Source organism: Alligator mississippiensis, chromosome 2, assembly GCF_030867095.1.
Source record: "Alligator mississippiensis isolate rAllMis1 chromosome 2, rAllMis1, whole genome shotgun sequence".
In the NCBI taxonomy this organism is placed as follows: domain Eukaryota; kingdom Metazoa; phylum Chordata; order Crocodylia; family Alligatoridae; genus Alligator; species Alligator mississippiensis.
The window spans coordinates 173,930,308-173,944,547 of NC_081825.1; the positions used below are offsets into that span (position 1 = coordinate 173,930,308).

Genomic DNA, 14,240 nt, shown 5'->3' on the forward strand with positions numbered 1-14,240 from the left:
TGTTTCCTACCTTCTTCTGATTGGCTGGGAAGGGGAATGCTCCCACCAACTGGCTGGAGCCATCTGGCTCAAATCATCACACTGGGTTGCCACTAGTAAGCCTGCCACAAGTGTGTTTAATCTCAGTTAATCACTGCACTGTAAGACAGTACTGACCCTGACAGTATTTTACGGTGGTGTAAACGAGTTTATTAAGGCCTAATAGCATCACACATGTAGACAGTGATGCTTTTCTCTACAAATAATTAATCTACTCCACAGTTTAGTGAATGTATAGATGTGGCCACTGGGAATATAATCATAGTTATGCACAGACTAATCAATTGCCTGTCATGAATGACACAGGCTTTCACAGAATGTTTAAATGCCCCCCGCCGCTTCAGGGCCAGCCATGTGAACAGTCCCTCTGCTGCTAGAGCCTCTCTCCCCCCGGCCTGCCTCCACCTCCTCCCCCACTTCCCTGCCTGAGGCTGTGGCAGCTCTGGCTTCCTCCCCATCCCCACCCACCACCACCTCCTCCCCTACCTCCCTACCTCAGGTGGAGGTGACAGTAGCAGCAGCAGCTTCCCCCCAAGCCTGCCTCCACCTCCTCCCCCACCATCCTGCCTGAGATGGCCACAGCAGAAGCTCTGGCTCCTTCCTCCCCACCTGGATCTGCGCACTGGGATTCAGCAGACTGTAGCTTTCTGAAACCCCACACACAGATCAAGGGCCCATGCCTCTTGGGAAGAGCTGGGAAAATGATCAGAGACCTAGGGGAAGTGATTAGAGAGCTGGGGAATCGAACAGGGAGCTAGATGTTGTCAATATCAGAGAGCAGTCCTTCCCCCATCTTCCTCCTCCCCATCTTTAGTTTCTGTTTAGTTGCAGCAAGCCTAGCTTCGAACCTCAAAATGTTTTGAAACTTTTGCAATGTTTTGTGTGCCCTCATTTTTTTTCAAAGCTGTTTTGAAGCCTTTTGTTTCATTTCAATGTTGCTGTTTCGAGCTCAAAACGTGTTGAAACAGCTTCAAAACAAAGCCTCTGTCAACATTTTGCACAGTCCTACAGGACAGGGTACAGAGAGTGATCCAGTCCTGGTGCTGATCAGCTCCGAGCTTCTGGGGGCTCGCAAGAACTGAGAAACACCAGGACTTGATTCCATGCTGATGTGGCTGACCTGGAGCAAATTTGCTCCCAGTCAGCATCTACATGAGTGCTATAATCTCGCACGTGTGTTTAAAGTTACTAGCAATGTATTGCATAGTAGCTGCTGTGCATGATTACATGGTTATTCTTTACTGCACAATAGATTAGTCTACTTTGTACTGAAGTGTCTTGGGTAGCTGGGCCCAGGTTAGAGTAGTTGAATGCACTGCTGCTTTTCTGACAGGAAATGGCAAAGTGAGTCTATACATGCTTTTCATTGATCAAGTGTCCATAGGTTCCCCTGACTCTCTTAATACCAAGGAAAGTTCCCATTGGGTGTTCATATTGGGGGTGGCATATTTTTTGTGGGAGGGATTTTCATGTTATGTGATGTGACGTGATATGATGATACGATGTGATATGATATGATATGTAATGCATGGCCCTGACCACCTGCTTGTATTTTGGCAGCATTTATACTGTCACTGCTGACTGTGCCACCACCACCATTGGCCACTATGGATCTGAATGGTTGTCACCTGGTGGATCTTACTGGCCTAGCATTGCTAATTCATAAGTGCATTTGAGAAGAAAAGGTAAAGCTGGTGCGTTCTGTTGGCCACAACAATTATTTCCATTGGCATCAAGAGCAAGGAAATAATACTTGTGGGAGAGAAACACATGTGTGTGCCTGCTGCCAAGCAATAGGTGGTTTGTAGATACATTTGGCTCCTAATTCACAGAAGCAGTTGCCAACATGAAAATGTTTTGCCTGCAGGACAGGACATTGTGGCCTGGAAGATTTAGGAGTGACTCCAAACTATAGAGTGGCATTTCTGGGCCAGGGGGATGAGCAGGGACTGGGGGGAGTGGATCATCATGACCACCTAGGATGAGAAGCAGTAGCATGTGAACTTCCAGGTGTCCAGGTATGCCTTCATGGAGATCTTCCTGAACTTCCCCACACATACAATAATGGGCATTAGTTATGTGGGCACCCTAATCCTTGGAGAAGTGTGTTGCCATTATTATATGGAAGCTCCTGACTTTAGGTGCCATCTATTGCAAGGCAAACCATTTCAGCAAGTTGACAGCTACAGAGGTGGTGCATGAGGTATGTCAGATGGATGATCCAATAGATAATGGCCTTGTGTATCAAATGCTGGGCTTAACCATAGGATTTGGGGATTGATTTGTCATCCTAAGGTTCCCCACAATATCATTCTTTCCCCTGTACAATGTAGCAATGAATTCGTCTACCAAAAAGGGTATTTTTCAGTTATGCCTCAGGCAGTTGTGGACCACTATGGCTGTTTCTCACACACAAATGCTGGTTGGTCAGACAGGGTGCATGACGACTTATTATTTAGAAGCTTCCTCCTGCCTAAACTGATGGAGTGGAGAGAATTTGCCTTTGGCATGTCTGACATCCAGGTTGAAGGAATGACTATACCTCCACTTAGGAGACTCTGCCTACCCACTGCAACCCTGGCTGATAAAGCCATTTGCTGATTACCTGGAAGTAACTGTTTAAGTACCAGCTCAGCAGCTGCAAAATGATTGTGAAGTGTGCTTTTGGGCATCTCAAGGCTTGCTGGAGGTGAATGAGGACAAGTGTGGACACCAGTCAGTGCAACATGCCTTGCTTTGTGGTCTCTGCATGCTTGCTGCACACCACTTTCAAGGCCCAGGGGAAGCCTCTGCCCCTGCAAATCTAAATAATCACACTTTGTCACGGGAGAAAACATTTTCTCCTGGGACAAGAACATCTGTCCATAGTCTCATTGCTATTTGATAAAAAATAAAGAGACAAAGAGAGGCAATCCCATAAGTCCCGTATGTGATCTGCAGATTCTATGTGTTTTATCAGTATTTCTGCTTCTAAACATCTAGGAACGAAGTACTGGTCACAATGAACAGACTGGATTATACAAACTGGGGTTTTGACTCAGGATCTGGAAACAAAATACTTTCATGGTTTCATTTTCAGGGTTTACATGGGTATTAGGGCTGTGTGAAATTTTGGAGGTGTTTTGTGCCATTTCGGTGCCCAAAACACGAAATCTGAATTGAAATGGAAGGCTCAGAAACGTCTCTGAAATGAACAAGGCATCCAAAATGTTTTGGAAATGTTTCGGAGATGTTTCAGAACATTTTGGAGTTTAGGAGACAGGCTTTCAGGGAAACAGCTTTATACTTCTGCCCTGCTGCATGACTTGGCTCCACAGAGAGCAGAGATCAATGCCGGGGGTCTCCTCACCACTGCTGCCCATCTCCTGCTGGCCCAGTGATGCAGGACTGCACAGGTTGGGCTGTGGTGTGAGGAGACCCTGGCATGGATCTCTGCTCTCTGCGGAGCCAGGTTGCATGACAGTGCAGTGCTGGTCCTTGCCGTGCTACCTGGCTCCACAGGGAGCAGAGATTTGGGGATGATCAGGGGGCAGTGGCAGTGAGGAGATGCTGGCATGGATCCCCAGTGTGGATGAAAGCAGAGACTGAAAACAATTCCATCTTTTGATACATAGTCATGCAATGAAACAAACTGGATCCAATGTGAAATCAGAGTGCCTAGCCAACTAAGATCATTCCTAATCCACGGAAGTTTCTACTGCTGTAAATTTAAATACATAGAGCCCAAGTACCTCTGCCCAAATTAGCAGTGTGGATTATGACCTTCTTTAAAACACTTTGCAAATTTGCTGTGCAGTGCACCAGAGGACCTCTTCCCATTTCCTTTTCTGCCCCAGTCATGTCACTGTGAAAACACTTTCCTCTCTAATGTTCTCCTTAGGGCATCCTTTACTTCCTTGTTCCTCAGGCTGTAGACCAGGGGGTTCAACATGGGAAAGACCACAGTATAAAATACAGAGACCACTTTGCCTGTGTCCAAGACATAACTAGAACTAGGCTGTAAATACATGAATAGAAGTGTTCCATAAAACAAGGTGATGGCTGTCAGGTGGGAGGTGCAAGTGGAGAAGGCTTTGTGCCTGTTGTCGGCAGAGTGGAGTCTCAGGATGGCAAAGAGGATGTAAGCGTAGGAAACAAGGATGATCACAAAGGTGCTGGTTTGGATCACAAAGGTGCTTGGTGCCACACAAGGCAAAGAGAAGGATTTCATTGATATGAGTGTTGGAGCAGGAAAGTGCTAGCAGTGCGGGGATGTCACAGAAGAAATGGTTGATGACATTGGAGCCACAGAACGATAGCGTGAATGTAAAACAAGTGTGTACCAATGAGCTCATACTACCACTGATGTAAGCTCCTGCTACCAGTGAGATGCAGACCCTCTGAGACATGACAGCTGTATAGAGTAGTGGGTTACAGATGGCCATGTAACGGTCATATGCCATTGCAGCCAGAACGAGACACTCAGTATCTGCAAAGGCAGCAAAAAGGAACATTTGTGTTGCACAGCCAGCAAAGGAAATGGTCTTGCTGTGGGTCAAGAAGTTTGCCAGCATCTTGGGAGCAATTGCAGAGGAGTAGCAAAGGTCCAAGAAGGACAGGTTGGAGAGGAAATAATACATGGGGGTGTGAAGGTAGGAGTCAATCTGGATTAGAATGATGATGCCAATGTTTCCCACCAAAGTGCTAAAATAGATGATGAGAAACAGCACAAACAGGGCCACCTCCATCTCAGGACTACTGGTGAAACCAAAGAGAATAAACTCAGTCACTGTAGTCTGGTTTCCACTGGGCATTTCTTCAGCACAGGAAGTCAAAGCAATAATGATTTTGGTAGGTAAGAGACACACAAAGGAATAATATACCTCCCTGTAAACACAATACAGAGGGATTTAGTAAAGATTTTACCAACTTTCTCTGTATCACTGATCAGAGAGAGAAATGCAACAGCTTAGCTCATGCCTGTCCATAAAAATAAAATGCTTGTGAGAGCATTCAAAGCTATGTATGTAATGCCAACAATGGAATTTCCCCTAATGAAAAAGAGATGAGAGTAAGTGAAAAAAGGACTACATTTTTCTAAAGTGGCGGGCATGGGAGGATAAATTTAGATTGGAATGAGTGAGAAACCTTCAGAAAGAAAGGGAAACTGAATGCAGAAATATCAAATGAGAAAAAAACATCTAGGCAGCAGTGGAAGGAAAGGATGTGGGGTTACAGTGGTTCATAAACCGAGTATTTTATGTGATTTGTCTATAAACAAGACAAACTGTCATTGTGGAATATATTACAAGGTGGCTGTGTCTATATGCAATGCAGACTGTGCAGTAGCTTTTACTAGTATGCAGTAGTGTCACATGGCATGAAGCATGACCCAACACTGCTGTGCAGTAGTAATGATCTACTGTGCAGTCAGCTTCACCTAAAAGCTGCTTGGTGAAGCTACTAAGCATTAAATTTGGGTACTGCACAGTCATTTCGTACTTGCTTGTACAGGTACAAAATGACTGTGCAGTAATGACTGCACACAAAGCATCTTGTGTAGACACGGCTGATACATCATAATTACAGGAAGTAATTATTCCACTCTACTTGGGTTGGGAATGCCTGACCTGTATCCAATTTTGGGCATCTCACTTTAAGAAAAATGCATATGCTACGGAGATAGTCCAGAGGGGGAATAACAAGAATTATGAGATGTTAAGAAAAGGTGATCAGTGAGGAAAATATGAAGGAAATGGGTTCCTTCCATCTAGAAAATAGAAGACTGAAGGTAGATATCAAAGACTTCAAATATGCCAACAGCAACTATAAAGAGAGCTATGAACACATATGCCTCACATGTCCATTGTCGTTAAGGGTAGACTACGAGGTAATCGGCTTGATTTGCAGCATTGGAGATCAAGGTTAGATAGGAAGGAAAATGTGCTAATTATAAAAATGGTTGACTGGTACAGGTTACCAAATGAAGTTGTAAAATCCCCTCTTACTGGAGGTTTTTCGAAAACAGGTTCAAGAAACAATGTTAAGTGATAAGTATATTTTGTCCCTTCTCAGACCAGGGGATTAATCAGATGACCCCTTCCATCCTGTATTTCCATGAATCTGTGACAATCAGAAAACCAACTAGATAAAATTGTCATCAAAAGGTATGATTAATCTTTGTTGCATTGGCTGACTGGCAGATGATGGGTCAGATCTCCTGCTGATGTAAACATTATAGTTCTTTCTGTCAAAATAAATCATGTATGACAGTTCGTATCGGGGTAGCCATTCTGTGGCACATCTTCCAGGAGGCCTCCATGTGCAGTACATAGCACATTGGAGAAGAGGCAGGGAAAACAGTGCCATATAGAGCCAGCAGATCAAGCAGGGGAGGGTGACTGCTATGGCACTCAGGGATGATGCAGGGTTTAATTTGTGGCACAAGTGCCAGAACATTGGCTCCAACTGTTTTATATCATCTAAGGATTTAATTCATACTTTATTGCCTGCAGACCGTTTTGTGAAACCTGTCTCACACAAAATCATCAGTAATAAATGTAACTTAACGAGTAAACCCAGCGGTGATTCATAAGCCTGAATCCAAAGGAAACAGGTGGATCCAAGAGAAACAAGATTGCCACCACTTGAATGTACTAGCACTACAGTTCTCACAGGGGTTAAAATACTAAGAATGTTACTCATCTTTGAAGTCATCTGATTTTACTCTGTTACACGCAGATAATAAGAATAACCATGGCTTCCCCCCTCCCCCCCCTCCACCACCCCCCCCCAAAAATGTGGGCACCCCTGCCTCATAAACCACAGGACATTTATAAGGAACACACTACTCCTCTGTCAATATAACCGATTTTGACTAAGTCTTGTAATGATATGTAAGTGAATGCAATGACCAAATCTACTCACAGGTTCTTTGAAAAATAACCCCAGCCTATATTTTAAAGATTAGCTTCCAACAATTTCCTATTACGATTCTACACAATTAATTAATATTACTGATTTAAACTATTTCCCTTCAATTCACCCAGCTATCAGCTGAGATGGCTGGGTGTATTTCTGTTTAGATCAATGTGTATCAACATGTTGTGTCTCAAAAAAGTTTGTGTAAACTTACCCGTGGAAGAAATTCATTCCTCACTGCAAATGATGCTGATGTTGGGGATGCACAAGGTTTTACATTGTCTCTGTGACACTTGGGATCCAGTCCCTGAAGTATTTGAAGTTTGCTGTTGTTCTTAGGGAAGAAATAGAATAAACAATTTAAATGTTCTTGATGTTATTGGAGTGGAATGACTTCTCTGTAAAACAATTTGCTTTGAACATTCAATGCATTCTCTTAAGGGATGTTTTTAGTAATTTAGAAAAGCTGACATCATTGCTATCCTGAAACCCATTAAACCATCAGAGGGTCCAAAGTGTTACCGACCCATCTCACTATTCTACATTACATATAAACTCATGGAATACATAAACCTGAATAGAATAGAGAGCACCATTGATCCCCAGCTCCCAAAAGAACAAGCTGGCTTGTGGGAAAATCTTTCCACTATCCAAGTTACTTTGGTTACATCTAACATAAAAAAAATGGATTTGAAATGAGGCAAAAAACAGGAGTGCCCTTTATTGACCTTACAGCCATCTATGATAATGTATGGCACTGAGGCCTCAAATATAAACTTAACTCTGTGATATCTGACCACAAGCTCTGTGCTTCCATCATGAACTTGACCCCTAGTAGATCATTTAATCTCATTACTAGCCAAGGAGAAAAAAGCAGAGTACTAACTCTGACGAATGGAGTCCCCCAAGGATCAGTGTTAGCACCAATATTTTTCAATGTATATATCTCAGACTTCCTGCATACAGTATCCAAGCAATACCCATATGCTGACAATGTCACCATAGTAGCCCAAAGAATTGCTATGACAGATGATACCGAGTACTGATATGGAGCTCGTCACTGACTATTTTCACAAGTGGAGCTTGTGCGCGCCGGGTCTGACCCCGGGTCGCTTTCGTCACTCTGCACGCGGGCTGTGGCCAGCAGCCTGGGCAGGCCGGGTCAGAGAGGGCGGGTGCCAAGCTAGAATTAGGCACAGACACGTAACGGTTGATTTTAAGATTATTTTACTTACACCGAGATGGTCGTGGTGTAGGCTGAGAACTTGCTTGAGTTGCGGTTACAACAAAAAACACGAACACACGTGGAGGTTGCAAGGCTCCACGCAGACAGAACACGAACAATGATGTGGAGGTTGCTAGGCTCCACGCAGACAAACTCCAGATGTCCAGGACAAGCGCGCATAAAACTCGTTGTTACGTCTTATAATAGGCTCCGTTCGAAGATGAGAAGAGGTGGGCGGTGGATCAGGCCGCCAAACCCCTCTGAGCAACACACAGGGTTTCTATTACCCTGCCGCGCACACCCAGAGTCCCCACGAGATGGATGCGGAGTCCTCTTCAGCTTGGGCAGAAACTGCTCAAGCCTCTTATACAGCTAGCAGGTCAATCGCTAGCCGCCACGTGTGAATAATTTAGCACTAGCCAATTGCGGAGCACGAATTTGCATACGACGAGCGGGAAAACTTTGCACCGTGCATTTCTGTGTTGCAAAGGAAATGCACCCTGCAAAGATCGCTGCAAAGTGGCGGGAACACTTCCCTGCACGCGGGTTCTCTGCGCAGCAGAACTCCTCCGTGCAACAAAGCTGTATACCCACGGGGATAATTCTTAGTGCTGAAGCACACACAAAAAAAATCAGACCTTTGGGTCATGACATCCCCCCTTGCTGAAGGCACAATAGAATTATACTTCAAACCTATCATCCGGGTTATTCACTGCTCTGTCAATGGTTCGCGAAACTAAACGAGCAAAAACAAAATCAGTCAACAATAAAAGTTCGTCCTCAAGGGATTGAATCAAATAATAGCCGGCACACACACATATACATAAAATCACATTCATAACAAAAAACTGAACGATCATGACTTCGGTGGGCGTCATGGTGGAATCGTGCGTCAGGCCTTCGTTCCTCTCGGTGATGTTGTCCCTCTCGAGGCCTGTCTCCACCATGCACTCCGAATCCCAGATCTGTAAAAGAACTCTCTTACAATGGTTATTCACTATTATCTACAAAATCACACAGGACCAAATGATAATGCAGTCGATTAAACTTATCAGTACTATTAAATACAAATACATAAACACGATTTTATACTGGACAGCTCTCTTCTCTTTTCTGACTCAGCAACTCGATGAAATCGTCGATGAGTCATCATCGTCTTCCTCTAGATAGTGAAAACCTAACTCGTAGGCTAGCTGCCATTGTCCCGCATCTCCTAAAATCCAAAGCTGTCTCTTATTAAGTCCAGAACGCTGCAGGAGGTATCCAAACATATATCTCTCCTCCTGTGTTCTCTGGCGTAATACTGGACGCTCAGATTCGCGGTGTTTCGTGTTCTGAGCCTCAGTCGGGCATTGACATTCCCAATCACTGGATAGTCTTGGCTCCATTAGGACGCGCAGTCTTGACAACTGATGAAGGAGACTACTCACAGTATGATCGACCAGTGGGTTCAGCGCAATTTGCAGAACCACGATGTTTCTTTGCCCGTAAACTTTAAGGCAACTATCTATGCTGTCGAGAGTCACTGGAACGGTTCCAGGGTCTCGCAGGTGACAATGAGGCCCCGGTCGCATTCGTTGGAGCGGTGTTAGTCCCAACGTGCATTTTCTTGGGTTCCAGGCGCAGTACGAAACTCTGATAATAGCCAGTACGAGCTGTTCTGCACCGGTGTGCTCTGGTCGGTTGTCGTGCCATGCGTGGGCCTTCTGTTCAATCACTCCTGCCACAAGCGCTGGAATCGGAATAGGCCAATGGACGTTAAACGCCACTATGTCCATGTCGGTGACATGTCCCCTACTCCACGAGGCTTGTCTCACCAAGAAGCTTGCTTCTTCCTGGTCCAGGAGGTCGGACCCAAGTTCCATGACCAGACGTCCTAAACACACAGCCAGAGTTTCGTCGGATCGGATCCTGGATTCTCTACACAAATTCAGCAGTTCAGCTCTGGAACGAGCGTAATAGGTGGTAGCTTGAACTGCACTCTGCGGACCGATGACTGGGCTGCTTGATACTGCAGGCTGATCAATTTCTTCATGAGTTGTCTTTGCTGTTGCTGTTGCTGTTTCTGTCGGAGCTGCAGTCATTGTTACAGTGGGAGTCGTTGCTGTCTCAGGCGGGAGGGGCGGATGTACTCCTCCGCTTGACTCCCCCTCCCTTCGGCAAAGGGGCGTGGTCGGCGGAACTGACGCTGCATCGCTGGGCGGAGTTACTGGCTGAACCCTCGCGGGCTCTCCCGAAGCTCCATCCCTCACTTCCGGCTCCTCCACGCGGTCTTCCCTCTGCTCGGCGCCATCTTGTTGGGGCTTTTCAAGATCCCTTTTCTCAGCCGCTTCTCCGACCGCTCGAATGGCCATATGCAGCTGGGTCTTTAAACTTAAAGTTTCGCTCATTAGATCAGCCATAGTCTGAAAGGTTGCATTTAGTTTTCCCCCCTTGTTGCACCGTAGGACCATTCTCTCATTTACGGCGTGATCCTCCGTCTCTGGGTCTTTGCGGAGCTCGGACGGACGATCTCGACCCCTCAGTCTAGGCACCACCATGCAAGGGGAAAACCAGCCGATTTTCATCGTCTCTCCCATCTCTCGGGCACACCGTGAGCAACGGACACACTCCCGGGTGGGGGTCGGGCTTACTGCGCTTGCCGGATCGACTTCGGCAAGGGTCACAGCTTCAAGGGGCCTATACAGGACCCGCTCATCGCCTATGATACACCCGAACGCCGTGGGGTGAAGATATACTTCTTTCCCTTCCAGGGCTCCGACTTCTGGAGCTTCCTCTTCTCCCCTAAACGAAAGGTGTCCACGGACACATCTCCGGCCCGTTCCGCCCGCCTGGTGGTATGCGAGGTGCGCCTCCAGTTCTCCGACGCTTGCTACGCTGCGTCTCCCACTTCTCCAAGGGCAGTTCTCAACTAATTCTAACTCTAGCGAGCCCTCTCCTGATCCCATCGGCATGTGCCGCGGTGATCCTGATCCCATCCTTGTCGCCATGTGCGTGCCGGGTCTGACCCCGGGTCGCTTTTGTCGCTCTGCACGTGGGCTGTGGTCAGCAGCCCGGGCAGGCCGGAGAGGGCGGGCGCCGAGCTAGAATTAGGCACAGACACATAACGGTTGATTTTAAGATTATTTTACTTACACCGAGATGGTCGTGGTGTAGGCTGAGAACTTGCTTGAGTTGCGGTTACAACAAAAAACACGAACACATGTGGAGGTTGCAAGGCTCCACGCAGACAGAACACGAACAGTCACGTGGAGGTTGCTAGGCTCCACGCAGACAAACTCCGGATGTCCAGGACAAGCGCGCATAAAACTCGTTGTTACGTCTTATAATAGGCTCCGTTCGAAGACGGGAAGAGGTGGGTGGTGGATCAGGCCGCCAAACCCCTCTGAGCAACACACAGGGTTTTTATTAACCTGCCGCGCACACCCAGAGTCCCCATGAGATGGATGCGGAGTCCTCTTCAGCTTGGGCGGAAACTGCTCAAGCCTCTTATACAGCTAGCAGGCCAATCGCTAGCCACCACGTGTGAATAATTTAGCACTAGCCAATTGCGGGGCACGAATTTGCATACGACGAGCGGGAAACCTTTGCACCGTGCATTTCTGTGTTGCAAAGGAAATGCACCCTGGAAAGATCGCTGCAAAGTGGCGGGAACACTTCCCTACACGCGGGTTCTCTGCGCAGCAGAACTCCTCCGTGCAACGAAGCTGTATACCCACGGGGATAATTCTTAGTGCTGAAGCACACACAAAAAAAATCAGACCTTTGGGTCATGACAGAGCTTAAAGCCAAAAATCAATAAATCAGTATCATCACTCTTCCACCTGGACAATTGTCAAGCCAAGAGCACAGGTGACGCATAGCAGGGCATGGGGGCATGTGTCCCCCCAACACAGCCGCCACCACTGGCGGTGCCTATGGGAGCTCACCAGCTGTGCCCCTGCTGCTGACACTGCTGGTGGTGCCTGCAGGAGCTTGCCAGCTCTGCCCCTGCCACTGATGTTACCAGTGGCACCTGCAGGAACTCACCAGCTCCAGCCCAGAGCTCCTCCTAAGCTGCACAGCAGGCAAGGCCATGCAGCAATGCTCATGCCACGCTGTCAAGTGCACCTTCACAGCTGTGGACACTGCATAGCTTAGAGGGAACACTGCTCCGGCCCTGCCGCCAGTGGCCTGCGGGTGCCACCCCAGACTCGGGAGGCACCAGTTGCCCATGGCCAAGAGTATGTTGAATATCAGAGCAGGCAACAACATCCTTCTCCATGACCATCCCCCAACCTATCTAGGAGTCACATTACACCATTCCCCTACCTATAAACATCACATTCAGAAAATCATCAGTAAAGTCTCTGCATGGGTACCTGCCTTAAAAAGGCATGACATGAGATGCCAACTTCAAAGTGCTCAGAACCACTGCACTCCCAGTAGAATATGCCTCAGCAGAATATTTTGCTCCTGTAAGGTCCAGAAGTTTTCACACTAAAAAGCTCAACACTTTACTTACCAATGTGTTGAGGCTTCTAACAGGCTGTACAACTTACATACACGCACACATATAGTTTATATATGCCTGTACATTCAGGCATTAGACTAAGTGATATAAGAAGACAGACCCTAACGTCTTTACTGGCAATAGAGACAAAAAATGATCAAAATCACCTGCTCTATTAACTGTTAGCTGAAGACTGAATAGATGGAGGCTTAAGAGGCCTAAAAGTAGTAAACCATTTATACACAAAACCTGCAAGCTCCTGGAAGAGCATGCAGATGCTGAACCAAGTCTATGGGCAGCAACAACGTGGGCCAACCACTGGAAAAAATCAGACCTGCTCTTAGTGTTTTATACCAATGCCAAATGAGTTTGTCACTGGGCATGACTTTGGCAGAGAAGGGTGGGTCAAGTTGAACAGACAGATCTGGATATTGATGCTTCAAAACAAAACTTCACAAGATGAACATCCTGGACAACCCCGTGTGTGAATACAGTGTCCAACAAACAGCACAGCATTTAATGAAAAGGTGCAATCTTTATAAACACCCAGGTGGGGCAGAAGAATTATCACATTGAGGGATAATACCAGACAGTGGCTCATACACTTGGAAGTTGATATCTGACACAATGCAAAAGAGAAAGTATTCTCCTAAACTGTGGGCTCATAAAACAAGAATGTATATCTCAATAGTGACAGGGACTGTAATCAAGATCTGATAGAATCCTGGTTTTTCCATATGCTAATCTCCTACTTGGAGCCTAATCTTGCAAAATAGAATATGATGGTTTAACTGTAATTCATTGATTCCCTCTAGTGAATTTTCCAAAGAGGTTAGTGACTTCTGACACTCAAATAGATGGGTAGATAAGTCTCCATGCAATCTTTTTTTTGTGTGTGCAAAGTTTGGACTAAGTGAAAATTTCTACAGAAAGGCTTTGTTTGCCTTGGCTTTGTTTTGTATATATTATATATTTCCTATTTGGTTGTTCAAGACTAAAAATAATGTTTGGACAGAATTGTTTTATAGCAAATGTTGGCCAAAACATTTTGATTTTTCATCAATATTTTGAAGTTGTGACAACAACATTTTATTGGGGGGAGGGGTCTGGATTATATTAAAGAAGTCATTTTTTCTGTTGGAAAAAATATTAACAAACCAGCTCAACTCCCAGCAAACGTTTGCCACATTTATGAGGAGATGTTTATGACTCATATTCTAAAGATTTCAGCTTCAGTCTTTTCATAGAGTTGTCAGATGATACATGTTACTGTGTTTTAGTGTTTCTTGCTTGCAGTGGATCAGCTAATTTAAAATCATATTTCTTTTCTTGTCAAAGAACTTTTAGAACCATTGACTAAGTTTGTTACAAATGAGCCTGGATAGCTCCATATGAGCCTGGATACCTCAGTTGATAAAGCATCAAACTTTTAATCCTATCGACCTTGTGAGAAAGTTCTTCCTAAATATCTAACCTATAATTCTATTGCTGCAATATAAGACCTTTGCTTCTTATTCTGTCATATGCTAGCTCTGATAACAGTCTAGTTCCATACTCTTCAGAGCCACCCTACAGGTAGTTGAA

At 45.7% G+C, this 14,240-nt stretch overlaps 1 protein-coding gene across 1 annotated transcript; it reads right to left on the reverse strand.

Moving 5' to 3' along the window:
• Positions 1 to 3,880: 3,880 nt before the first annotated feature.
• On the reverse strand, positions 3,881 to 4,832 carry LOC102563952 (olfactory receptor 5AS1-like). Its single transcript, XM_014604869.2, is given in 2 exon segments — positions 3,881 to 4,216; positions 4,218 to 4,832. Coding segments are annotated over 2 exon segments (951 nt in total).
• Positions 4,833 to 14,240: the final 9,408 nt, after the last annotated feature.